The sequence below is a fragment of the Papio anubis genome, unplaced genomic scaffold, assembly GCF_008728515.1.
Source record: "Papio anubis isolate 15944 unplaced genomic scaffold, Panubis1.0 scaffold163, whole genome shotgun sequence".
Classification (NCBI taxonomy): Eukaryota; Metazoa; Chordata; class Mammalia; order Primates; family Cercopithecidae; genus Papio; species Papio anubis.
Genome location: NW_022161613.1, coordinates 73,087 through 99,444, shown reverse-complemented (window position 1 = coordinate 99,444; position 26,358 = coordinate 73,087). Strand labels below are relative to the sequence as shown.

Genomic DNA, 26,358 nt, shown 5'->3' with positions numbered 1-26,358 from the left:
ATTGTGGATTCATCGGTCTTTGTTTAGATCAACACTCCACAGCTATGACCTTCTTCTCTGCAATTTACAATTAAGTAACCCAAGATTATGGCCTGAGTCCATCACGCCTGAAACTGACCACCCTATAAATACTCCTGTGATCATAGTATCTGGAAAACAGCTCATTCACCACCTGCTGCCTCCTCTCACCTGCCAACCTCTCCTCTGCCTCCACTATTCTCCCACCTGCTTCTTCCTCCCCAGATGAGTCCTGTGGGTCAGGAGAACCCATGTGTGGACTGGCCTCATTCAGATTGCAAATTCCTTCAGCAACAATAGGGAGTCTAGGGGTAGAGGGTCACAGAACCTTAGAGTGTTTTCTTCAATATCTGTCTATGTGCAGATCTGATTTTTCTACAAGATGGCAAGGTATTTGAGGGGTGAGAGTCTTCTTTTGATTCTTCAGGAAACTAATTGTATCTAATATAAAACAGGAAACACAACGTTTGAAATAAATTGAATCCTCCCTGAAATTTGGCAGGTTCCCACGGATTTCACTCCTCAGTGACATCAAGTTCTAACGACTCAGTTATTTTTCCAAACTTAGGATTTCTCAAAGCCCTGAGAAGCAACAAAACAATGTATTCGGACTACTGGTAATTCCCTAAATTCTCTCCTCCAGTCAATTACGGCTTAAAAATGCAGAGTCTTTATACAAAGATCTGGTGTCAATAGGGTAATCTGGTGGCAATACACAAAAATAGATTGAGATCGTTTCAAAGCTAATTCTAAACGTTTTAGAAATTCTTTGTATTTATTGCTTTCTTAGGGCACCTCTCTGTAACCTTTTCCAGATCACATGGTTTTGTGAAATTGACATATAGTATCCTTTATTAATAAAGTCCTAGTTTCTGTGAACATAACATAGCCTTAAAAAATGAATTCTTAACACTATTGAGAGATGCCAAGCTACATTCAAACTGTGCCTATTATGATTTGATTTGCCTTTTTCCTTGAATTCAAAGTAGTGCTCAAGGTGGCTTACCAAACCATACCATTATTTCTGGTGGTTTATACAAGGAAACCAGTGTTTGATGCGACTCCCAGAGGCAGGTGTTCTTAAAGGCATATACAACAAGCAGTGAGAAGGGGAGCCTATGATGCCAGTACCTAAAAGATACTTAACATTATTACATTTCCTGAGAATGGACCAGCTGCCATATCATTTCAGACTCTTCCCTCTCTTGCCACCCCAGGCTTTACTTTCCTGTTTCTCCTCTGTCTACTCCTTCTCAGGCTCAGCAGCCAGGCCCCTAAATGCAGGTCACTCCCATGGGTGCCATCTTCTCCCACTAAGATGTAAGGCCTCCCTGGGAACAGATCTCATCCATTCTCACAGCCTCAACTATGACTTTATGCGAGGGATGCTCAAATCAATGATCTCTCTTGGTGATGTCTTCCCCAAGTTTTAGAGCCTGATTTGTTTCAATCTACTAAATCTGCCTGTGTGCTGGGCACAGGCAGAACCCATGCCTATCTTAAACCTGGCATTTTCCAAACACACCCTTTCCTCACAGTTTCTCTGCCATCTCCCATAAAACCTTCTGCTATTCTTTCTCTATTCCCTTTCTCATCAAAATGGTAGCTGCATCCAACCTCCAACATCAACATTCTCTGTTTTTGTTTGTTTGTTTTGAGATGGAGTTTCGCTCTTCTTGCCCAGGCTGGAGTGCAATGGCAGAATCTCGACTCACTACAACCTCTACCTCCCCGGTTCAAGCAAGATTCTCCTGCCTCAGTCTCCCGAGTAGCTGGGATTACAGGCATGTACCACCATGCCCGGCTAATTTTGTATTTTTAATAGAGATGGGGTTTCACCATGTTGGTCAGACTGGTGTCGAATTCCTAACCTCAGGCAATCTGCCCACCTTGGCCTCCCAAAGTGCTGGGATTACAGGCATGAGCCACCATGCCCAGCCAACACCAACATCTTCAACTGGACCCAAATCCAAATCCAACCCATTTCCCCATTTCCCCCCCAAGGAGGTGTTTTTCTTTCTTTCTTTTCTTTTCTTTCTTGTTTTTTTTTTTTTTTTAACTATGTCACTCAGGCTGGAGTGCAGTGGCACTATCTCGGCTTACTGCAAGGTCCACCTCCCGGGTTCACGCCATTCTCACCCGGCTAATTTTTTGTATTTTTAGTAGAGACAGGGTTTCACCATGTTTAGCCAGGATGGTCTCGATCTCCTGACCTTGTGATCCGCCCGCCTCAGCCTCCCAAAGTGCTGGGATTACAGGTGTGAGCCACTGCGCGTGGCCTTTTGTTTGTTTGTTTTTTGTTTTTTTGAGATGGAGTTTCACTCTTTATTGCCCAGGCTGGAGTGCAGTGGCACAATCTCGGCTCACTGCAACCTCTGCCTCCTGGGTTCAAGCGATTCTCCTGTCCCAGCTTCCCGAGTAGCTGGGATTATAGGTCCCTGCCACCATGCCTGGCTAATTTTTGTATTTTTAGTAGAGATGGGGTTTCATCATGTTGGCCAGGCTGGTCTCGAATTTCTGATCACAGGTGATCCGCCACCTTGGCCTCCCAAAGTGCCGTTATTACAGGTGTGAGACACTGCTCCTGACCCAATGAGGTGTTTCTTTGATCCATTCCCTCCTCTGCCTTCTTGCTGTCACTACTCAAAACCTGGCCTACGGCTCTGCTGTAGTAAAACAATTTTTTTTTAACAACATTTGTATTGGCAGGAAAAGAAAAACAACAGGAAACAATCTAAACTTTCATTAGTAGAAAAACAGTTGAATAAATTATGCTATGTCCAGTCTATGGAGCTGCTATTAAAAAGAATGAGTTTAGCCCTCTGGATTGTGGATATTGACAGCCCTCTAGGTTGCAGACATTGATCTGTCTGTGATATATTGTTAAGAGAAAAGAACAAATGTCACAGAGTAAACAATTTTAGAAATCCCATTTTTAGATAAGTCTAGTTATGTTTTTATGAACTAGGAAAAGTAAGTTAACATAAACAGAATCATTAAATTGGTTCTCTCAGGAGGGTAAAGAATTATTAATTTTTTCTTCATATACCTATGTGTCAGTCTATTTTGTAATTTTATTTTTAATTGTGACCAAATGCATATAGCAAAAAAATTACCATCTTAATCATTTTTAAATGTACAGGTCAGCAGCATTAGGTAAATTCACATTGTTGTGCAAACATCACTGCTATCCATCCACAGAACTCTTTTCATCTTGCAAAACTGAAACTCTGTACCCATTAAAATCCCTGTTCCCTCTTCCTCCAGCCCTGGGCAACCCCATTCTACGTTCTAGCTCTATGAATTTAACTCCTCTAGGTTCCTCATATAAATAGAAGTTCATCTTTAGTAATAGTAATGTTAAGAAAAATTATCCAAAACTTGTAAACAAGGTAAAGGGAAGAAGGCATGTTCTTTAAATGTCGTACTGGGGCATTATTTAACAGCTCATGCAAGGATTATTTCATTATCCGGGGGGACTAGATCTGTGTTGGACAAGCCCTTTCCTATTGATGAAAGGCCCAGACTTTAGAAGTTAATGTTAACTTTTTATTCTTGTCCTGTAGAGATCCAGATGACTTCTATCTGGTTTTATCATCATGTTGAACCATGAATCATTTTTACCTCTAGCGCTGCCATCTTATTCTGACATTCCTTTCTGAATGTCTTTATAACCCACTCCTTCAATTATATATACACACACACATATATATATACACATGACAAGGTCTTACTCTGTTGCCCAGCCTGGAGTATAGTGGCATGATCATAGCTCACTGCAGCCTTCAACTCCTGGGTGCAAGCAAACCTCCTGCCTCAGCCTCCCAAGTAGCCTAGGACTACAGGCGTGTGCCACCATGCCTAGCTAATTTTTAATTTTTTTGTATAGACAGGCTGGTTGCTTGCTATGTTACACAGGCTGGTCTTGAACTCTCAGCCTCAAGTGATCTTCCTGCCTTGGCCTCCCAAAGTGCTGGGATTATAGGCATGAATCACTGCACCCAGCCAACCCAACTTTATTTCTCCTTGAAACCAACTTTAACATCCTGCTGGTTCTGTCATTAATAAGTTGAATGAATCTTTGATACACGCTCATTCCAGATTTGTATGAGTCCTATACTATTTGAAAATTATACTTTGACAAAGGCATTACTCTTTTTAACCAAAAATATCTAAAGGTTAACATTAATTTTTTTTTTTTTTAACAAAAGCTTTGGTTTGTTTGGTATTAACAACTTAGCAAATACTCTTCACTGATGGTACAAAGCAAAACGTTCATATCTAAATGATCATAAACAACTCAATTAGTAAGGTCAAACTTCAGTAGGGTATATTTAGATTTTTACTTTGGGTGCTCCATTAATCTTTAGCTGACAGTTAACATACACCCAGGGAAAAGCATAGATTCCTTTCATTAAAAAATAGGGCTTCTAGTGAAAGAGATTAATTGCTTTCTTCTGATCAATTATTTAAAACATTCCCCACTCAAGATCCCAACTGAATCCTGCCCTGTTTTGCCATCACCAAAGCCTGGCTACAAAAAGTCCTGTGCCTTGTGAATGCTATGCTCTGGAATTCATTCTCTAGAAACCACTGAATACAATCAACTACTAAAGAAGAACATGTACATCCAAGAAATTTTATATAAAAGTTGCAAAATTAGTAACAGGCATATTTTAAAAGCTGAAATCATTTTTAAAAAGTAACGAGAGCTGCCCATGTGGTAAAAATACCATGGAACAGCAGGGGAACAAAGTATGGGGGTGTCCAATAAGGGTGAAAACAGAACAGTATTTTAATGGCATGAACAGGGCTGCAGTAGCAACTATTTCTTCAACCTTCTAAAAACAGTAGTAACATTTTATGCTTCAACAAATTCATTGCAGCAACACTCCATCTGCCTGTCCACTAGTTCATATTGCCAAACATTTAAGAGAATGGGTCATACCTAAAACTCTACCCAGTGGTAGGTTTGGAGGCAAAATGTGAAAGACATTTTCTTCATCCATATCAGTAGACTGAACATCTCTTTCTTGTGCTACTGCTCTCATACAGGTTTTAATCAATTTGAACCAGTAAGAGACAGAGGGATGCTAAGCAAACATGATCAATGTTTTCAATTCAGTTTTGAGCAACATGAGCATTTTAATTGGGGTGCCAGTAGCCTTGGGTGGGTCCTTTCTTCTCTTTCCTAGGAAAACTCGTCCAGCAAGGAGCCCTTCTGAATTTGCCCCATGAAAGTTCTGGGACCTGTCTTACACCCCCCTCATTTCCAGTGATGAGGGCCATGTGCTCTAGATGTATTACTTTACCCTTAGGCCAAAATCCTGTTCCACATACTTCAAAATAATAAGAGTTGTCTAAGACAAACTCACAGCCAATATCATACTGAACAGGCAAAAGCTGGAAGCATTTCCATTAAGAACTGGAACAAGACAAGGATGCCAACTCTCACCACTCCACAGAGCTGGAAGTCCTAGCCAGAACAATTAGGCAAGAGAAAGAAATAAAAGGCATCCAAATAGGAAAAAAAGTCATCAAACGGTCTCTCTTTGCTGATGATATGATTCTATACCTGGAAAACCCTGAAGACTCCACCAAAAGACTCCTAGAACTGATAAATGATTTCAATAAAGTTTCAGGATACAAAATAAATATACAAAAATCAGTAGATTTCTACACACCAAGAAAGTTCAAGCTGAGAACCAAGTCAAGAATGCAATCCCATTTACAATAACCACACACACAAAAACACCTAGGAATCCATCTAACCAAACAGGTTCAAGATGTATACAAGGAGAACAAAACACTGCTGAAAAATATCACAGATGATACAACAAACAAAATATACATTCCATGCTCATGGATTGGAAGAATCAAACTTGTTAAAATGGCCATACTGCCCAAAGCAATCTACAGATTCAATGCTATTCTTATGAAACTACCAACATCATTTTTTATAGAATTACAAAAATCTATTCTAAAATTCATATGGAACCAAAAAAGAGCCTGAATAACCAAAGCAATCCTAAGCAGAAGGAACAAAGCTAGAGGCATCACATTATCTGACTTCAAACTATACTACAAGCCTACAGTAACCAAAAGAGCACGGTACTGGTACAAAAACAGAACATAGACCAATGGAACAGAATAGAGAACCCAGAAATAAAGTTACATACCTACTACCAGCTAATCGTCAACAAAGTAGACAAAAACAAGCAATGGAGGAAAGGACTCTCTATTCAATCAATGGTGCTGGGATAACTGGCTATCCATATGCAGAATAATGAAACTAGGCCCCTACCTATCACCAGATACAAAAATTAACTCAAGATAGATTAAAGGCTTAAGGGTAAGACCTAAAACTACAAAAATTCTAGAATAAAACCTAAGAAATACCCTTCTGGACATCGGCCTTGGCAAAGAATTTATGACTAACTCCTTAAAAGCAATTACAACAAAAACAAAAATTGACAAGTGGGATCTAATTAAACTAAAGAGCTTCTGCACAGCAAAATAAACTATCAACAGAGTAAACAGACAACCTACAGAATGGGAGAAAATATTTGCAAACCGTGCATCCAACAAAAGTCTATTATACAGAATCTATAAGGAACTTAATTCTACCAGCAAAAAAACCAAATAACTCCATTAAAAAGTGGCCAAAAAACATGTCTTCTTAAAAGAAGATATGCAAGAGGCCAACAGACATATGAAAAAAATGCTCACTGTCACTAATCATCAGAGAAATGCAAATCAAAACCACAAAAAGATGCCATATCACATCAGTCCAAACAGCTATTACTAAAAAGTCAAAAAGAAACAACAACAAACAAACAAAAAAACAGATGCTCCAAGGTTGTGGAGAAAAGGGAACACACACACACACACACACACACACACACACACACACACACACACACACACACACACAGTGGTGGGAATGTAAATTTGTTAAGTCATTGTGGAAAGCAGTTTGGAGATTTTTCAAAGAACTAAAAATGGAACTGCCATTCAACCCAGCAATACCATCACTGGGGATATAGCCTAAGAAAAATAAATTGTTCCACCAAAAGACACATGTACTCATCTGTTCATTACAGCCCTATTTACAATAGCAAAGACATGGAATCTATCTAAGTGCGTGTCAATGGCAGACTGAATAAGGAAAATGTGGTACATATACACCATGAATACTGTGCAGCTATAAGAGAATGAAATCATGTCCTCCGTAGCAACATGGATGTACCTGGAGTCCACTATCCTAAGTGAACTAATGCAGAAACAGAAAACCAAATACTGCATGTTCTCACTTATAATTGGGAGCTAAACTGTGGGTACATATGGACATAAAGATGGGAACAATGGACACTGGGGAATACAAGGGTCGGGGAGCAGGCAGGGAAAGGTAGAAAAACTACCTATTGGGTACTATGCTCATTACCTGGGTAATGGTTTCAATAGGAACCTAACCCTCAGCATCACACAATACACCCATGTAGCAAACCTGCACATGTACCCACTGAATCTAAAATATGTGTCAAAATTAAGAAAAAGAAAAGAAAAGAAAGTCCTGTTCCACTCTGCCTGGGACTACACCATCCCTGCACCTTCCTAGGCTGTCAAGTGCTACAGCTGGGCTGGAGCAGATGCAGGGTACAGAACTCTCAAGCACTTCACCTCAATTAACACTGCGAATATCAAATGCTTCCCATCCTCTGCCTCTGTCCTCCAACTAAATTTTTTGAAAGTTTTATTTCATCCAAGATGTTAGTCTATTCATCAAACCCTATCTTCCTAGAGAATACAAAAGTAGACTATGACACAATGTCTTCTCAAACCACCAAAAATTCCATTACAGTGTGGGATCTGAGTTAATCCATTTTTGCTCTGAAACCCAGAACTGTGTAGCTGAGAGTACCACACACGGCAGCTCAAAAGTACCATCCACTGTAGCCCAGAGCTGAAAATAGCGAGCAGAGACTCATCAACAATAATGTGAGGGGGCAGCTTCCCACCAGAAATATCTTTTGCTAATGCATTGTTCTGAAAGCAAATACTAAGCCTCAAAAAAACATATTTTAGGAGTTTTTCACATTAACTTCTAAATGCACATCAAAATCAGTTACCATTTCTGGGAAAGATGATAGTTACAAGCTCAACCAGATGATGAAACGGGCCCCACAGCAAGGCATTTGAGAGTTTGTATTTAATGCAGAGTTTGAATTTACAATACTAAGTAAAGAGACTTGATTGGAAATAAATCATTTGAAACCTCTATTTATTAATAAAATCTTTGACTACACAGTAAGCTTGTTGTTTAACTTGTAGAACTTCATGTGCAAACAATATTAATGATAAACAGCTCAAGAAACAATATCATTCAGAAATAAATATTCTCACTCACTTTGCTTTTTGCTTTCTAAGATTTGGCCCATAACAGAAAAATAAGTATCAAAGTCTTCTACCATAGCACAGATTACTTTAATATCCGGCATTAGGGCTGAAAATAGGCACAAGAAAGAAATGAATGGCTGGCTATGCTTAATAGAAACGACCTTGCCAACCCCAGGGAATTACATCTCAAACTAGGCCACACATTTGAATTTTGGACTCAAATGTAAGTTTTATTAAAGTCTACATTCTCTATTATTCCTTTCCCTTTTTTAGCCTCCAGACACATGATCATACACACATAGATGACCAGATACATACAAGGTCATGTATCTTTGCCTTTTATAAATTCCAGGCACAAGAGACAGCCCCAGCCATAGCTATATGTGTGTCTATAAACTGACCTTATAAAAAACAAAGGCACAAATACATTGCCATTTTCTACCAGCAACCACAGGAAGCCATTAGCATGGGGTTTATTATCCCTCCTAATAGGCTCTTTTCCTCTAGTTTCTCCACTGCCCAATCTCCCCTGCTTATCTCTTCCAAATTAATATGATAAAGATGATGCTTCCATTAACAGGTTTTCCTGCTCCACTCTGCCAAATGCTTTGATCTTTCATAGAAGCCCCCGACATCTTCCAAACATTCACCTGACTCTTCCCCAACACCAGCACTTTACTCCAGTCCATCTCCTCAGCACCCCACTAACATTCTTTTCACCACCATGGTGATGCCAACTTCACCCAGGCTCCCAGTCCCTCTCAGGTTCGCCCTCATGGCAAAGCTGACAGCCTCCTCCAGTCCCCCAGGGCTCTGCATCCTTGAGACACAGAACAATGATTGACATCTGGCTTTTAATATGTTCTCTTGTGATACTCCATCCACTGTCACTATGATTGTCTCCTCATCTCATCTGTAAGCTTACTGAAGGCAAAGACCACTTCTTATGCTTATTTTATGTCTTCCACAATACTTACAGAGATGGACAATTATTTTTCTTTCCCCTCTATTTCATACTACTTTAAATCAGGCTGGTGTCTGGATCCTATGTCCAGAGCTAAGTTCCTCTGGCATAGCATCAGGTAAGGGGCGTTTCTGCATGACTTAGAACCAGTAATTCCATCTTTGCCCCTGAAACTACTTAATTGACATCAAAATAGTGGTGCCAAGGTAGAAACTTCACTCATCTTCCAACTGCTCTAGTCTCTTAAGGCTCTTCTTAACTCTTTCAGCAACTGAAATTGACCACAACTCAACAACATAAGAAACAATTTCCATTCACATGTACTGTGTATAGGGTTGGGTCATGCACTACTTTGTGTTTAGCTATACTAAGAAGGCCCTGATTACAGAGAACAAGACTGTGACTAGTTAAGTGCACCATGGTTTAAGGGGAATGAGAAGAAACTAGAATGGGATCACAGGGTAGCAACAGGAATAATAAAAGGGCTCAGAAGGAGCACTCAAAAAAAGTAGATAGGATTAGACCAAAGAAAAAGTCAGGGTAATGATGGTCTTTAAGTGTATTATGGGTTCTTTTAAGGAAATCAGTGATCAACTCTTTTCCCTCTGAGGATAAAATGGGAAAGCATTTGTTTTACATGTACTAAGAGATGTAGGTTACATAAACTCTAACCTTGAAGGCAATTGCAAATGAGAGTAGGCTCCTGAAGAGAGCTATTCTATCTCTTTGGTTCAGAAATATTTATGATAGAATAAATGGCACACCTATCCAGGACAGCCCATCTCCAACAGTACTTTCCATTTTTGCCACTCATCCTTGCGGGTATGGACAATGTGATCATGCTATTTTCCTGACCTAAATATCTAGGTGAAATCCCAGGGATTACACTGCAATGAAAGGAAGACCAAACTCATCATTTTAACTACTTTCCAAAACTCCATTTCAGAAATGATATATAGTTAGTTCTTGTAACTTAGGAATTAGATAATACAATTTTACCTGAAAAAAAAAAATGAAACACAGAAAACCCTTAATCTATAACTTCAACTGCCTACCCTCAATCTTCATCCATTTCACTCCACAAATATCCATGCATTTCATAAGTTCACATGTCCTACATGGAATGATCCTGACCTGGTAAACATCTTAGCCTAAAATGGCAAAAATGGAAAGTACTATTGGAGATGGGATGTTTTTCCCAAGCCTTTCACAGAACACAATCTTTAAAAACGCTAATTCTTGAAAAATTTATTCCAACTCGTTGCAATCTGAATTTTCTAATAACTTTAGATTAGCATTTTAAAAATACTTCTGATGTTCACGGGCTGTCTTGATGAATTGAAAATTACAGATAGAGGAGCAAGGGATTAAAGAACCTATCAAAAGGTATCATTTGCCATACCCTCTAACACATAGTTAAGACGCACCCTGCTAAGTGGTAACAGCCTCTATGAAAACATCATTCTATTCTATTCTATATAAAGATTTCTGCCAGTGCTACCCTGAAAGAAGAGCTTAGGTGATCTGAATTTTTTTTTTTAATTTTCCTCAGATGCCCAGTGTTCAGAATCCTCTTTAAAAGAATATGGCTATAAATAACACATAAAACTACTTCCATTTTTGAAAGGGAATAAAGTTATTCTAATTAATGTTTAAAGCGCCATCTTTTCAATGACAATAGGAGCATCGCGGTTCCATTTATTTCCAGTAGAAATTCTGCTTGCTGAAATTAAGGTAACTGTCAACTCTAGCCACACCTGTGTCTTCACCACCCACTGCCCTGAACAAGGTAGCCCCCACACCTGACTATGCCTACCATGCTCCCCTCTTTAGTCCCGGGAAGGTTTTTCAGTTTTCTGGAGGTTTATGTTCAAATCTTGTTCCCTCCTTGGCAACATCCCCAGACCAGTGAGACTGAGCTCTAAGTGGTCTCTGATTCACTGGCACCTGATGTCTGAACCGCTCACCTGCACCTTTCCTGCTACCAACTATGCTTCCACTAGTAAGCACCTTGCTCTCCAGCTCACAGGTTCTTCAGGTGTACGTACCGTGTCATATATACCTTTCAACCCATTATATTTATATGACCATTTGAATGTCTGATTAATATCCCTATGAAGGCAGAGATCTGTATATAACTTGATTATGTATAACTTATTTTTGAGGGCCTGAGCACTCAGAATTTATGACATGCCCCTAGCTTAAGCAGGGTTTTCATCATCGATGATCATTTGATTTCAATTTTCAGCTTTGAACTTCTGGGTGCAGAAAAATTGTATGATAGGGAGTTTCTCACACTTGCTCCTTTGCTCCTCAGAATCACAGGGCACACCTGGATACCAGGACGTTTCCCATATCCCCATTGCCAGTCAGGGAAGGGTAGAGCACGAGTTCTTCTGTCTATTCTTTAGTTGAGCGTCTCCTACCTACATTCTACATTTAATGAGACTGTTTTGAAAAAAAGCCCAATTCCAGGGAATTTCCTAGGCCACAAAGGCCATGATCAGAGAACCTTTATCTAGATGGTACTGAACAGGTAGCTGAAATATTCTTTTTTTTTTTTTTTTTTGAGACAGAGTCTTGCTCTGTCTCCCAGGCTGAAGTGCAATGGTACGATCTCAGCTCACTGCAACCTCCACCTCCAGAGTTCAAGCAATTCTCCTGCCTCAGCCTCCCAAGTAGCTGGGCCTACAGGCATGCACCACCATACCTGGCTAATTTTTTTGTATTTTTAGTAGAGATGGGATTTCATCATGTTGGCCAGGCTGGTCTCGAACTCCTGACCTCAAGTGATCCGCCCGCCTCGGCCTTCCAAAGTATCGGGATTACAGGCATGGGTCACCGCGTCTGGCCTGAAATACTCTTTCTTTTGTCCTTTTTGTGGACCTATATTTTTTCCCCCTCCATCACCCCACAACCAATTCAAGCTAGAAACTTCCTGCCCTATGTCCAACAAAGCAATGGTTCTCAAATTTGGTATATTTAACTTATGCACTGCATGATGATATTTCAGTCAACAACAGATTACATATACAATGGTGGTCTCATAAGATGGTAACAGAGCTGAAAAATTCCTATTACCTAGTGACGTCTTGGCCTAGGATAATGTGTACATTTATGTCTTAGTTTAACAAAAAAAGTTTTAAAAGTTTTAAAAACACAAATTTTAAAGATAGAAAAAAGCTTATAGAACAAAGATACTAAAAAAGAAAAATTTTATATAGCTGTACAATGTGTGTATGTGTGTGTGTGTCTGTGTGTGTGTGTTTAAGAGACAGGGTCGGCCGGGCGCGGTGGCTCAAGCCTGTAATCCCAGCACTTTGGGAGGCCGAGACGGGCGGATCACGAGGTCAGGAGATCGAGACCATCCTGGCTGACACGGTGAAACCCCGTCTCTACTAAAAAATACAAAAAAAACTAGCCGGGCGAGGTGGCGGGCGCCTGTAGTCCCAGCTACTCGGGACGCTGAGGCAGGAGAATGGCATGAACCCGGGAGGCGGAGCTTGCAGTGAGCCAAGATCACGCCACTGCACTCCAGCCTGGGCGGCAGAGCAAGACTCTGTCTCAAAAAAAAAAAAAAAAAAAAGAGATAGGGTCTTTGCTGGGCACAGTGGCTCGTGCCTGTAATCCCAGCACTTTGGGAGACTGAGGCAGGTAGATTACCTGAGGTCAGGAGTTTGAGACCGGGTGAAACCCCATCTCTATTAAAAATACAAAAATTAGCTAGGCATGGCCGTGCGCACCTGTAATCCCAGCTACTTCGGAGGCTGAGGCGTGAGAATTACTTGAACCTGGGAGGCAGAGATTGCAGTGAGCCAAGATTGCACCACTGCACTCCAGCCTAGGCAATGGAGTTAGACTCTGTCTCAAAAAAAAAAAAAAAAAAAAAAGAGAGAGAGAGGGGCTTGGTATGTTGCCCAGGCTGGGGTGCAGTGGTTAACCACAGGTGCGATCATAGTCCATTATAGCCCTGAACTTCTGAGTGAGACTCTGTCTCAAAACAAAACAAAAATTTATGAATAACCAAGTTCCAAATAAACATATGGCTATTGTTCATTCATTCATTCATTCACCTTATGAGTACCTGCCATGTCAGGCATTGTTGTAGGCACTGGGTTTACAGTGAACAAAACAGACCAAAATCTCTGCCCTCAAAGAGCTTACTCTCTAGTAGGGGGTGAAGATAAATTAATACAATGCATTAAATGATGTAAAATAAAAAAGATAAGGCAGGGACATGTGATACATGTCACATGTATCACATGTGAATACATGTATCACATGAGTTGTTGAAATTTTATATATGGGACAGCCCAGGAAAGGATCACGGAAAACAGACAATTTGGCTGAACAATCTTCTTGATTATCTGGGCAGTCTCCTTGGTCCTTGGTCTTTTCTAAATGGTCTAGAACTTTCTGGCAAAAAAAAAAAAAAAAATAGATCTTGGTCCTTACCCTGAAAAATGCTCATGATAAACAACAATAATTATAATGAATTATAGATCAAAATAATGAACAAAATATATACGTATACTTAAAACGAACTGTAATTCATATTTAAAGGGACACTTAGAAATGCCAGACAGTGCTAATTTGTCTTTTGTTAGAAGCAATTCCCCCAGAGAAGAATCTGCACAAATACCAACACATTCAAATCCAAATAGAGATGAATGCTTCTCTTTTGTTTTCAGGTTACTTATTCTCTAATACAGTGTAAAATACAACCATGATACAGACAAAGTAAAACATTAAAAACCTATCACTGGAACGACATGACGGAATGAACAGATCACATTAAAACAACTCCTTTAAGTTAGTGGGATGAAGGCTGTAATGCACAAGGATGCAAAACAAAGCGATTGAACACTGAAGATAGAATAGCTCCACTCAGAACCCTGCAGTCACGTTCTACTCCCACTGGGTTATTACAAGAAATACCATAAGCTTTTGGGATCTCCTTTTCATTTAATTACAGAATCCATCCATCAATTAAACCACTTTCTTCATCTCATTACCAGCCCAGTACATTTTCTGAGGTGACAAATGGTAATTAGGTTCTCCTTCCTTCAGATGCTGGCATTTAGTATTCAGTTCCTGCCTTTTGCTCTTTCCCAGGGAAATTTCACACACAATTATACAGCTTCAGTCATTATCCATGCCAAAGGCTTCCAAATTCTTCTTCCCAACATAGACCACTATCTCAGAGCCCTACTGGACTCTGGAGGTACCATGTTACTCAACCTCAATATACCCCAAACTGAACTCATCTTTCTCCAGCACTGCCCTGCAAGGTGCTTCTGTATTTCATTAGTTGGTGGCAACTCCATCTATCTACCCAGGCAGCTCAGCTGGACACATGGATCCCTCTTCACTCCTCCCATTCAGTCAGTCATCAAATTCTATCGACCCTAACTTTGTCTCTTAAATCTTCTATTTTCTATCACACTATTTCCACCTGTGGCTCTCCCCAGCTCCATTCTATCTCCCCTGTGGCCTGCATGCTGTGCATCTCCCATCACAGGACTTCTTACTTGGTCTCATAAATGTTGCTTACTTATATGTCTCTTTTAATACCCCAGGAGTTCTTTGACAACCTGGTACATTGTCTCTATTATTAGCACTTAGCACAATGTCCTGCATGGAGTATGTGTTCAATTAACATTTAGTAAATGGGCTTGGTGTGGTGGCACGTGCCTGTAATCCCAGCTACTCAGGATCACTTGAGCTCAGGAGTTTGAGACCAGCCTGGGCAACACAGTGAGACCCCCCCATCTCAAAACAACCACAAAATAAAACATGTAGTAAATGGATGAGTAACTCATGAACCATCAGATCCCACAATGTCAGGCATTTTAGAAAGTGAGATGAGTTCACCAACACAATTTCTGCTCACCAATCCCTACCTTGTCACAGCTAAACCTGTGAAGTCACTGGGTCTGAAACTGACCTAAGTTTGTGCTATCAACTCTAACTCCTCCATCGTAACCCTTTCCCACCCTCAAATTTGTTTAGCTCTTGTGTAAAATGTTCAGTGGCCCCTTTCGCCCTTTTTTCAAAACCTATTTTTAGCAAAAAGAGTTCATCCTTGCTTTTCATTCCCAAAGGCATTTTACGTCGTTGGCCTTTCTTTCTAGGGGAAATCAGCCTCTGCCCCAACTCAAGAAACAGAAGGCTTTGTCTACAAGGTAGATGTGTGAAGGCGAGGCAGGTGGGAGGGAGGGAAGGGAATTCCAGGGAGAAAGCTTGGCTGGACTCAAGGTCACAGTCAGAACTGGAATGTGCCTCCTGTGCACTCAGCCAGGTCTTGACCAAAAGCCCAGGCTTGTTTTGGCACATGCTCCCCACCCAAAATCCTCTGTCCTGGGACATCAGCTCAGTACCTGAACATCGCAACTCTCGGTGAAACAGAAGAAAACGAAACTGTTGTTTTAGGACTTGGCTGCAATTGGGTCACTTGGGCTAGGAGGAAGACAGCATTCCTCAGGGAAAAGATGGCTATTTCTGCTGGGATTTATAAGAAGTAAAGATGCCAAGGAAATTCAGTGTCCTGATCTGATTAGGATGGAGCAGAAGGGTCTTTGGAGAGAGAAGGGTCTTTGGAGAGAGAGCAAGCCCTGTCAAGATGGTGCAGACGAGGTTTGGAATAAGTCTGAAAAATGGCCCTGGCTTGTACTTTCTGATCAATTTTCCCATAAACCTAAAACTGCTCTAGAATGAAGGAAAGAAATGAAAGAAGGAAACGAAAGAATGAAAGAAAAGTAGGAAAGGAAAGGAAGGGAAGGGAAGGAAGGAAAAGGAAAGGAATAGAATGGAATGAGAAGGGAAGAAAAGGAAAGGAAGAAAGAAAAGAAAAACAAAAAGAAAAGAAATGAAAAGAAAAGAAAAGGCTCTTGCTAATGAGAAATGTCTCATGTCAGAGATGGCTTGAGAATACGAGGGCAGTTGGTGCCTATTCTGTGCTGTGACCTCCCACCATTAGCCCAGACCTTAATTAAGTCTGCTGCTGAAAAGAGCTGCCTTGGGGTAGTGGTACTATGGAAGAGGAGAGAGAGGAAAACTGTGTGGGATGAAGCAATGAAAAAGGCACAGCACTCACAGGAGGAGACCAAGACTTTGAAACTGGCAAGAATTTGGAGTGAGGGAACCACAGGAATGCATACCTCGAGGAATCTTTAGAACTGTGCTGTCCAGTACAGTAGCCACTAACCACATGTGGCTACTGACCGTTTGAAATGTGTCTAGTCCAGGCCGGGCACGGTGGCTCATGCCTGTAATCCCAGCACTTTGGGAGGCCAAGGTGGGCGGATCACCTGAGGTCAGGAGTTCAAGACCAGCCTGGTCAACGTGGTAAAACCCTGTGTCTACAAATAATACAGAAAAAAATTAGCTGGGTGTGGTGTCACAACCCTGTAACTCCAGCTACTAGGGATGCTGAGGTAGGAGAATCGCTTGAATCCAGAAGGTAGAGGTTGCAGTGAGCCAAGATCACTCCATTGCACTCCAGCCTGGGTGACAAGAGTGAAACTCCATCTAAAAAAAAAAAGAATGTGCGGCCAGGTGCAGTGGCTGACGCCTGTAATCCCAGGGCTTTGGGAGGCTGAGGCAGGCAGATCACAAGGTCAAGAGATAGAGACCATCCTGGCCAACATAGTGAAAACTTGTCTCTACTAAAAAAAAAAACAAAAAACAAAAAACAAAAATTAGCTGAGTGTGGAGGTGCACACCTGTAGTCCCAGCTACTCAGGAGGCTGAGGCAGGAGAATCCCTTGAACACGGGAGGCGGAGGCTGCAGTGAGCCAAGATCACGCCATTGCACTCCAGCCTGGCAACAGAGTGAGACTCTGTATCAAACAAATAAAACAAAGCAAAGCAAAAAAAAAAAAAAAACAAAAAGAAATGTTCTAGTCTAAATTGAGATGTGTTAAGGTAGTATTTAAAAAAAGAATGTCAAGTATCTCAATACTTTTTATATTACTTATTGAAATAATATTTTGGATAGGGTTAAATAAAACATATTAATGAGAACTACACCTTTCCCTTTCAACCTTTTCAATATGGCTATTAGAATATTTAGAATTATACAAGTGGCTTGCATTTTTAAAAATTTATTTATTTTTTAAGTTTTGGGGTGCATGTGCAGGAAGTGCAGGTTTGTCACACAGGGAAACGTGTGCCAGCTTACATGATATTTCTGCCTGAAGCACTTCACCCTTGCAAGACTTCTCACATTTACAACAGTGATGACAGTGCTGCTCTAGAACCTTGGGAAAAGTCACGGACTCCCTACGGTATAAGGCACAGGGAACCTAAACCACTTTCTCCAGATATTAAAGAAAAGGATGATTCCAGAACGTTGGGACACATAATAGTAGCCATTGCCAGATTAAGTGTGAGAAAATACAAATATATAAGGATAGATGACTGACTCATTTATTTTAGTAACATTTTGTTAAATTGAAAAATAATTCCTACAAATAGCAAGTATTCTTAAAATGGAATTTAATTTAAACAAAAACTCGACTTTTCAAGAACACATTTATAGCATGAAACAAGATATATGATACAACTTTCCAAGATGAGGAATTTACATTTGGTCCTTAGAATTAAACTAAAGGAGAAAAAAAGCAAGGGAGCTTTCACCCCACAGGGGATAAATGAATGTCTATTCTAACACCTCGATGTATTGAACAGTGAGTGCCCAGATCTGAGTCTACTACTCCATACTTTCAAGTAGAAATATAAAATAGAGAGCTGGGTGTGGTGGCTCACACCTGTAATCCCAGCACTTTGGGATGCTGAGGCAGGAGAATCCCTTGAGATTAGGAGTCCAAGACCAGCCTGGCCAACATGATGAAACCCCGTCTCTACTAAAAAACAAAACAAGACAAAACAAAAAACCACAAAAATTAGCTGGGCGTGGTGGTGGGTGCCTGTAATCCCAGCTACTTGGGAGGCTAAGCCAGGAGAATTGCTTGAACCCAGGAGGCAGAGGTTGCAGTGAGCTGAGATCGCACCACTGCACTCTAGCCTGGCAACAGAGCGAGACTCCATCTCAAATAAATAAATAAATAATAAAATAGAATACATAAAATAAAATATATACGTGACTGCAGTCGTTTATGGATTGTATTTATTTCACACCAAATCTATCCTTTGAGTCATGTTGCAATACATTTATGAGAAACAATAAAAATACAATGCTGACTCCAAGTTAGCTAAACTGGATATAACCAGAAAACATTTTTTCTCTGACCTACCCACTAAGAAGCTCTGATTGGGGGTCTATATTAATATACACTTATCTGGTATATGGAATCTGCAAACTTCAGACCTGGGATGATGTAAGTTTCATATGGTCTAGTCTCTTTATTTTACAGATAAGGACACTGAGCCACAGAGAGACAAGTAACTTGTCCGCAATCAGCTGCTTAATGGCAAGGCAGGACTCAAGCCACACAACGTGACAGCACAGCACCCTGGGTGTAACCTTGATATTTCCTCATAGCCAACTTGGGTTGGGTGAAAACTGGGGTTTATCATACTTACTCACAGGGGTTTTCAGGAGGATTAAATAATCCCTCTCTGAGATATGGACACAGCATTTGTAACGCATGTCATGCATTGAGCACTGAGCTCATTTGAGGCAGTTAAGCTCATACCCTTCCCTCTTTCCACCTTCTTGCCCTAGCTACACATGCTAGCATTCTTTCTTCTGAAAACTTTACCTTCAGTGTAAGGAACAGCTGTGGACTCCAGGAAAGCGCTCCCTCCTCCTTTATTCATGTATTTCGTAGTCACTAGGAAGACTGGAATCTACCTGAGAGCCTCCCTGGCCGTGGATGGATGGCTTAGGATGACAATGCTGAGTCTTTGTGATGTAAGACACTCAAAACAAAACACAGTTTCCAGAAATGAAGGTGCTTCCAGGCAGGGCATAGGAATGAGGGTGCTTACCCCAAGCAGGGCACAGAGTAAATTTACAGAGTGCTCTCCGAGTCTCGTCTGCCTTCCTTCTCTGACATCCTTGAACCACATCTTGAGCTACCCGGACATGCCCTCAGCCCAAGTAACCTATTTATCAAACAAACACACAAAACCATTCTTCTTCCTTTTCTTCCCCAGTTGGCCACGCCCTGGCTCTGAAATAACAGGTTGGCGTATTTCATACAAAGATGCCAATCTTTGTAAACCCCAAAAGGTAGGCTTGTTAATGGAAATCAACACCAAACTGGTAGCTTCTTGGATGGGAGGTCTTTTTCTGCTTGGAGGTCTCCCGAGTGTTCTTGCTTAATTCTCAATTCTCAATACACACACACACACACACACACACACACACAGAGGAGCCAGTGACTTGGCACCCAATCTTGCAAGTTTTCCAAGCCTCCTATAACTAATGGATATTGGGACAAGCTACTTTGTAGTAGGAGTTCCTCATTTCAGAGAAAAAGAAAAAGAAGGCAAAAACCACAGAAGTGTATTTTTATTGCTCTTTCTCAGTGTTAGTCCCTTCTTCCAGGAGAAGGGACCTCGGTGAGCACCCAAAGGCCCATGAATCACTGGTTTTAGCAGGACTCGTTCTCGCCCTAGAGTCTAACTGAATCCCAAACTGGCAGTAAATGATGTCAGGGCTTCTCAGGGCATTCACTTATCATCCAGTGACCCGATGTGGAGTTAAGGGGATGGGCTGGACCCAAGGCGAGCCCTGACCATGGCATGCCACTGAGCCACGAAGCTGGAGGCACCATACCTTTGCAGGTGAAACACTTGATGTGGAAATGTTTGGTCTGGACCCGAAGCACTTCACCCTTGCAAGGCTCCCCACATTTATGGCAGTGAATGACAGGCTTCTCTGATGGGTGGTGAGGGTCCTGAGGGTGCGCCACTGAAAGAAAATCAACAAAAGATCCAGGTGAGTAGAGACCATTCCTGCAAAAGGGGTCATCATGGTATCTCTGTAATTTTGGTGTCAAACGAGTCACAGAGATTGATTCGACAGGGTGAACGGGGCAGCCCCTCCAAGCCACAATCCTGGAGACACAAAGACCCGTAAGACAGTCGTGGCTTTAACAGTCCAGGGGAGAAAACACCAGGCGTGTTCCTCAGTGGAGCCTGCCGTCTTCTCCCTTCCTCCCAGACTTCTCTGCGATGACATCATTGAACTATTGAATACACAATCTTGCTTAGTTCAATATTTTGTAATGTGGATTTGTAATATGTCTTTATATTGATTTAGAAGGCACCTTCAGCAGGAGTTCACTGTGGACTGTAAGTCCTCGAAGATGGGGACCATTTCTTAAAGTTTATCCTTTTTGTCTCACCAGTTGTATTTCTCCCTCCTTCTCCCAGCTTCTTGGGACATAGCAGAATGTTCAGGCACCAAAGGTGCTCAGTAAATGTTTCTTTACTCATTAATTAGCGTGTGCTGGACAGTTTCTAGCCTGCTTTACCAGAGGGTCATTCCTGATCATAAATGGCAATTCATCCAATCTGTTGTGGGCCTATGATAAGCCTCCCATTATGTGCATAGTGTCTGATACACACACTGCAGGCAGTAAATTTTTAAAAAATAAACTAGGAACAACATGGATCTCTCTGAACCTCAGTTTCCTTTCCCATAAAACAAAGAGGATTGGCCCAGGGGATTTATAGGGTCTTTTCAGACCCTAACATCACATGATGGGGCTTACAAGGATACTAAGAGAATACTAAAAGAATACTCATAGTTTCCAGAGTGTGGCCTTCAGAGACTAGAAGTTACTGTGACTGCCCAGCGCTGGGACTGGGATGTACAGCCTCCCCTTTACAAAGGCCTGGAGATAAGGCAGTGAGGGGACACTTGTGGCTTTGAGCTCACCAAGAGTTTTCATTTAACTTGCAGTTTCTCCAGCTAGAGAATGCAGATAGGCAGTGTTTGCTACCAAATTCCCTTTTTGATGTGGAGCCTCAGAAGCAGGAACATCATGGTGATATATAAAAACATACTCCTTAGGGAATGACATGAGCAAGAATGACATGAGCAAGGAATGACATGGGACAAGAACATTGAACCTAAAATTAATCAACCAACACAAAGATGATTTTTCTCTCCAAAGGTAAAACCAGGTTGAGCAGGGGGCAGATGTGGGCAGATACTGCTGAAACTCAGTTTAGGAAACACCTTACAACAAGGAGCTCGCTGTATACCACAATATAACAGTTCACTGTTTCTCTCAGACCTCAGCAGTGTTCTCATTTCGCCTGGCAAGAGTTTGAACAAGATAGTCCAAATAATCCATTATTGGCTAACTTCTGAGAAACAAGGTTCTTCTTGTGAGATTCTGACTAGGAGCAGGTGTAGTTTCAGGTGGAACACCTGATCTGTGTTCTCTGCAATGGACCCTGGGAATGGCCACAAAGATACCACGGTTGCAATTCACCTGCAATTCCATATCTACCCCCTGGGATCTCTCTTGAAAACCTGTATTTACAACATAACTCAGTTATTATCTAAAGGAATTAAGGAGGGACATGCTCTCAAGATCTCTAAACAATGACTGACTTTTAAAGTGATGCATATCAAGGCCAAAAAACCTATCCCTTGCACATTAAAAAAAAAAAAAAAAGTTTTCTTGGCTGGGCGTGGTGGCTCATGCCTGTAATCCCAGCGCTTTGGGAGGCCCAGGTGGGTGGATCACCTGAGGTCAGGAGTTCAAGACCAGCCTGGCTAACATGGTGAAACCCGGTCCCTACTAAAAATACAAAAATTAGTCGGGCGTGGTGGCAGGTGCCTGTAATCCCAGCTACTCAGGAAGCTGAGGCAGGAGAATCGCTTGAACACGGGAGGCGGAGGTTGCAGTGAGCTGAGATCACACCATTGCACTCCAGCCTGGAGGACAACAGCGAGTCTTTGTCTCAAAAAAAAAAAAAAAAAAAAAAAAAAAAGTTTTCCTAAAAATATCTGCTTTAAGTCCTTGTGTTTTTTAAGTTAATTCCTGCTTCCTATAAGAAAGAAGACAAGTGGTATTTATTGGCATCTACTAAATGCCACACATAGTGCAGGGTGTTTACATAAGCCACTTTATTTCATCCTCACCACCTCTTTCTCTCAGTGAAGTGAGTAATACTGTTCCCATTTGACAGTTGACAGATAAGGAAACAGAGCCGCAGAGAAGTTGAACAACCTGCCCAAGAAGCAGAGGAAGCTGAAAGATCCACACCCAGGCCTTTCTGACTGCCAAGTTCATGCTCCTTCCATAAAGTTTGTAAAAATCAGAAAATTGTTGTAAGTCAAAAATAATTATTATTTATAAGTATTATTATTATACCTTTAATTTATATGGCAAGTTCAAGTGCCGTTATAAAAGCAGCAGCTAGAGCTTGGCATGTAAACACATAGCAATAAGGTTTTTGATAACTGAGCATGGCACCCAGGTGGTAACACACAAGGCAACTGTATGGATCCCCCTGATCAGAACCTTCTGTACCATGTATTAAAAAGGCAGGTTCTTCAGCCCCAGTGACTAGGAGTGGGAGTCAGGCATCTACCTTTTTAGTAAACTACTCAGGTGATTCTTACGCATACTCCAATTTAAGAGCTATATTTCCCTTTAGAATTCAGACAATATGAATATGCCAGCTGCAGAGAAGAGCTAGAATTTCAAAAGTAATTCAAAAGACCATCCTCTTCAGCAACAATATGAGAACATAGTGAATCTCTTGACTATACAGGAGAATGCATTTTTGGATAAGAAAATGCACTGTAGTTTTTCTTAACACTTGAATTTCTTATTGCTAAGCAAGGCAGTCATGCTGAGTAATGATGAGGGAAGGAAAATATCATTTCATTTCTTGGCTTTTCTCTATGTCCAAATAAAGGAGCCACTGCCAATGCTGGCACCAGCTACCAAGGTCAGAACTGGGATCAGCATCTGCATTTTGCAAGAGTTTCCCTTTGGAAATATACATTACACCACAAAGTCCTCCATGCCCAGAGATGACTTGCTTTGCTTTCACCCAGAGACTAGACCGTGTTTAGTTGCCTTTCCTTCATACAACAGCCTAGGCAGACACATCAGAACAACCCATTTGTAAAGAATTCGGCTTTTCTTACTAGAGAAGGACAGAATCCAAAGACCAAGAGAGATTCGGTTCTTATTTCATCCCAACTCAAGTCAGTGTCAAGAAAGGAATCTCTCTCCTTTTCAAAAATGAATAAAGAGGTTAACTTTATATAACTGTCTTTGACAGTCTGGTTATTACCAAATGTATGTTTGTTGATCTAATGTTACAATTTTGAAATATGCTGCGTCATTTCCAATACAGACATGACATTGGTTCTGCACTTCCCCTTATCTGCCAACTGGCTCTGCTGCAAATTTTTACTTGACTGTTCCATCTTTCAAGGCTCAAGTGGTCCCTACTTATTTTATTGATAGGGAAACTCAGGAGCAAAGAGTTTACATTCCTTGCCCAAAGTCATCAGGAGTTACTGGCAGAGGCACACTTAGCACTCAGGCTCCCAGCCCTTTCCCCTCTACCAAGTAGTCAATGATTTACCCTGGAACTTGAGCAGACACAGTTCAAACCTTCCATGGCTCATCATTTTTGTTGCCTAAATAAGGATTGTACAACGAAAAACCGAAAGCATGGCTGCATACTCTCTGAACAATGAGGAAATACCTACAAAGAGCCAAGAGTCCACTTGCCTGAAAAAGTAATGGGATTCCTCCACTGCAGAATACCCAGTTTGGAGGAATTCTCACTACTCAGCTAAAGCAGCCGATTGCACCGCTTACTGGGGAGTTTCACACTGTCTTTCAGAGTCAAGCAAAGCAGATCAGCCACGTCTCTGAACTCCAGTGCAGGACAGAAAGCAAAAATGCCACTTTCGATGTGTTACTTTTGGAATGTCTATTAACGATCTCAGGCAATGAGACTGGGAGAATGAGACCATTGCAGAAATTCCAGTAATCTTCAGTGCAGTCAAGCAGAGGCCATGACAGATCATAAGAGGAAGTCCACAAAGCTAAGCAGAGTCCCTCTTTCAAATCCAGAACTAGCCTCATCTTGCCCAAGCTACCTCTCTCTGGGGAACAGACTGTGGAACTAGACTGCCAGAAACAGAACATCTGGGAAAGCACATTTGAAATAAAAATCTCCTAACAGGTAAATATCACAAACTTGTGACAGAGTACTTTTTTTTTTTTTTTCTTTTTTTTTTTTTTGTGACAGAGTCTTGCTCTGTCGCCAGGCTGGAATGCAGTGGTGTGATGTCAGCTCACTGCAACCTCTGCCTCCTGGATTCAAGCAGTTCTTCTGCCTCAGTCTCCCTAGTAGCTGGGACTATAGGCGCACATCACCACGCCCAGCTAATTTTTGTATTTTTAGTAGAGACGGAGTTTCCCCATGTTGGCCAGGATAGTCTCGATCTCTTGACCTTGTGATACGCCCGCCTCGGCCTCCCAAAGTGCTGGGATTACAGGCATAAGCCATCGCGCCCGGCCCAGAGTACTCTTAGTTACAGCTTGCTCTGGGTCATCTGAAATATTCAGTATATCGCAGGTAACATACATATTCTCCCTCTCAAGCCCCCTTCCTTCCTCATTGCACCATCACTCCTTAACCCATAAGCCTTTGGAACAACATGGTGCTTGATGGCTTCCAAAACCCTTTCCTCTGCTCTATCTCATTTCACTCTCACAGGAGTTCTCGGGTAGGAAGAACAGGTACCATCAACCCCTTCTTAGAAACAGACAAACTGAGGCTCAGAGGAATGAAGTGACTCACCCAAGGTGGCGCAGCCAAGAAATAAAGAGTTGGCGGCAACCTAGTGCAGTGACTTCTAACCCAGACCTCTTTATACCAGAATAATCCCCTAATCACCAGTGCTTCAACCTGAGTCTACCCTCTCTTTCATTTCCCACCAAATTTTGTCCACCCTCACATCCCCTTTGCCTCATCCCTTTTCCTGTCCCATGAACCCAGGCCCTCAACTCCTTTTTCTTGGATTGCTGAAAATTTCCCACGCCCTGGTTTTTTTTGTTTGTTTGTTTGTTTTTTCTGAGACTGAGTTTTGCTCTGTCACCAGGCTGGAGTGCAGCAGCATGATCTCGGCTCCCTGCAATCTCTACCTCCCAGGTTTAAGCGATTCCCCTGCCTCAGCCTCCCAAGTAGCTGGGACTACAGGCACGCACCACCACGCTCAGCTAATTTTTGTATTTTAGTAGAGACAGGGTTTCACCATGTTGGCCAGGATGGTCTCAACCTCTTGACCTCGGGATCTACCCGGCTCTGCCTCCCAAAGTGTTGGGATTACAGGTGTGAGCCACCGCACCGGCCACCGCACCTGGCCCCTGGCTTTTTTCTCCAAATGCAACCAGCAAAGCGTATTCTACCCAGGGAGGTGCAGCGTAACTCCCCACTCCTTAAGTGTGGGCTGTACATAGTGATCTCCTCCTATAGAGTACAGTGTGGATAGGAAGAAAAAAACGACTAACTTTACAATAGAGAAATCTGACAGACAATATCCCAGCCACGTGAGCAAGGTAAACATCAACAGTGATAAGTCACGTTGACAGAATGTACCTTTGATATGATGTGATGAAAACAGGCACTTTCCCTCTGTGGTCTTCCTCCCAGAAACAAAACAAAACAAAACAAAACAAAACCCATAATCCTTATGAAATCATGAGAAAAATCCCAAATGGAGGGACATTCTGCAAAACAAAAACACCTGACAACTACTCTTCAAAATTGTAAAGATCATAAAAAACAAAGAATGTCTGAGAAATGATCACAGCCAAGAGGAGCCTACAGAGATGTGATGACTAAGCGTAATGTGGGATCCTGGATGGGATCCCAGAACAGAGAAAGAACATTAGGTAAAAACTACGGAAATCTGAATAGTGTGGACTTTAGTTTACAACAGTGTGCCAATATGGTCCAGTAACTATAACAAATGTATTATACCAACGTAAAATGTTACTAACAGGGGAAACCAA

The 26,358-nt window shown here is 41.5% G+C and overlaps 1 protein-coding gene across 3 annotated transcripts in view; it reads right to left on the bottom strand.

Moving 5' to 3' along the window:
- LOC116268595 (actin-binding LIM protein 1-like) overlaps positions 1–26,358 on the bottom strand; it is a 114,063-nt gene that overhangs the window by 32,131 nt on the left and 55,574 nt on the right. For 2 of the 3 annotated variants that reach the window (XM_031661458.1, XM_031661459.1), the window contains one exon: positions 20,127–20,261. In XM_031661458.1, coding sequence (XP_031517318.1) covers positions 20,127–20,261 — 135 coding nt within the window. Of the gene's footprint in view, positions 1–19,104; positions 20,105–20,126; positions 20,262–26,358 lie in introns of those variants that run through there. The other variant, XM_031661460.1, reaches the window with a different exon arrangement.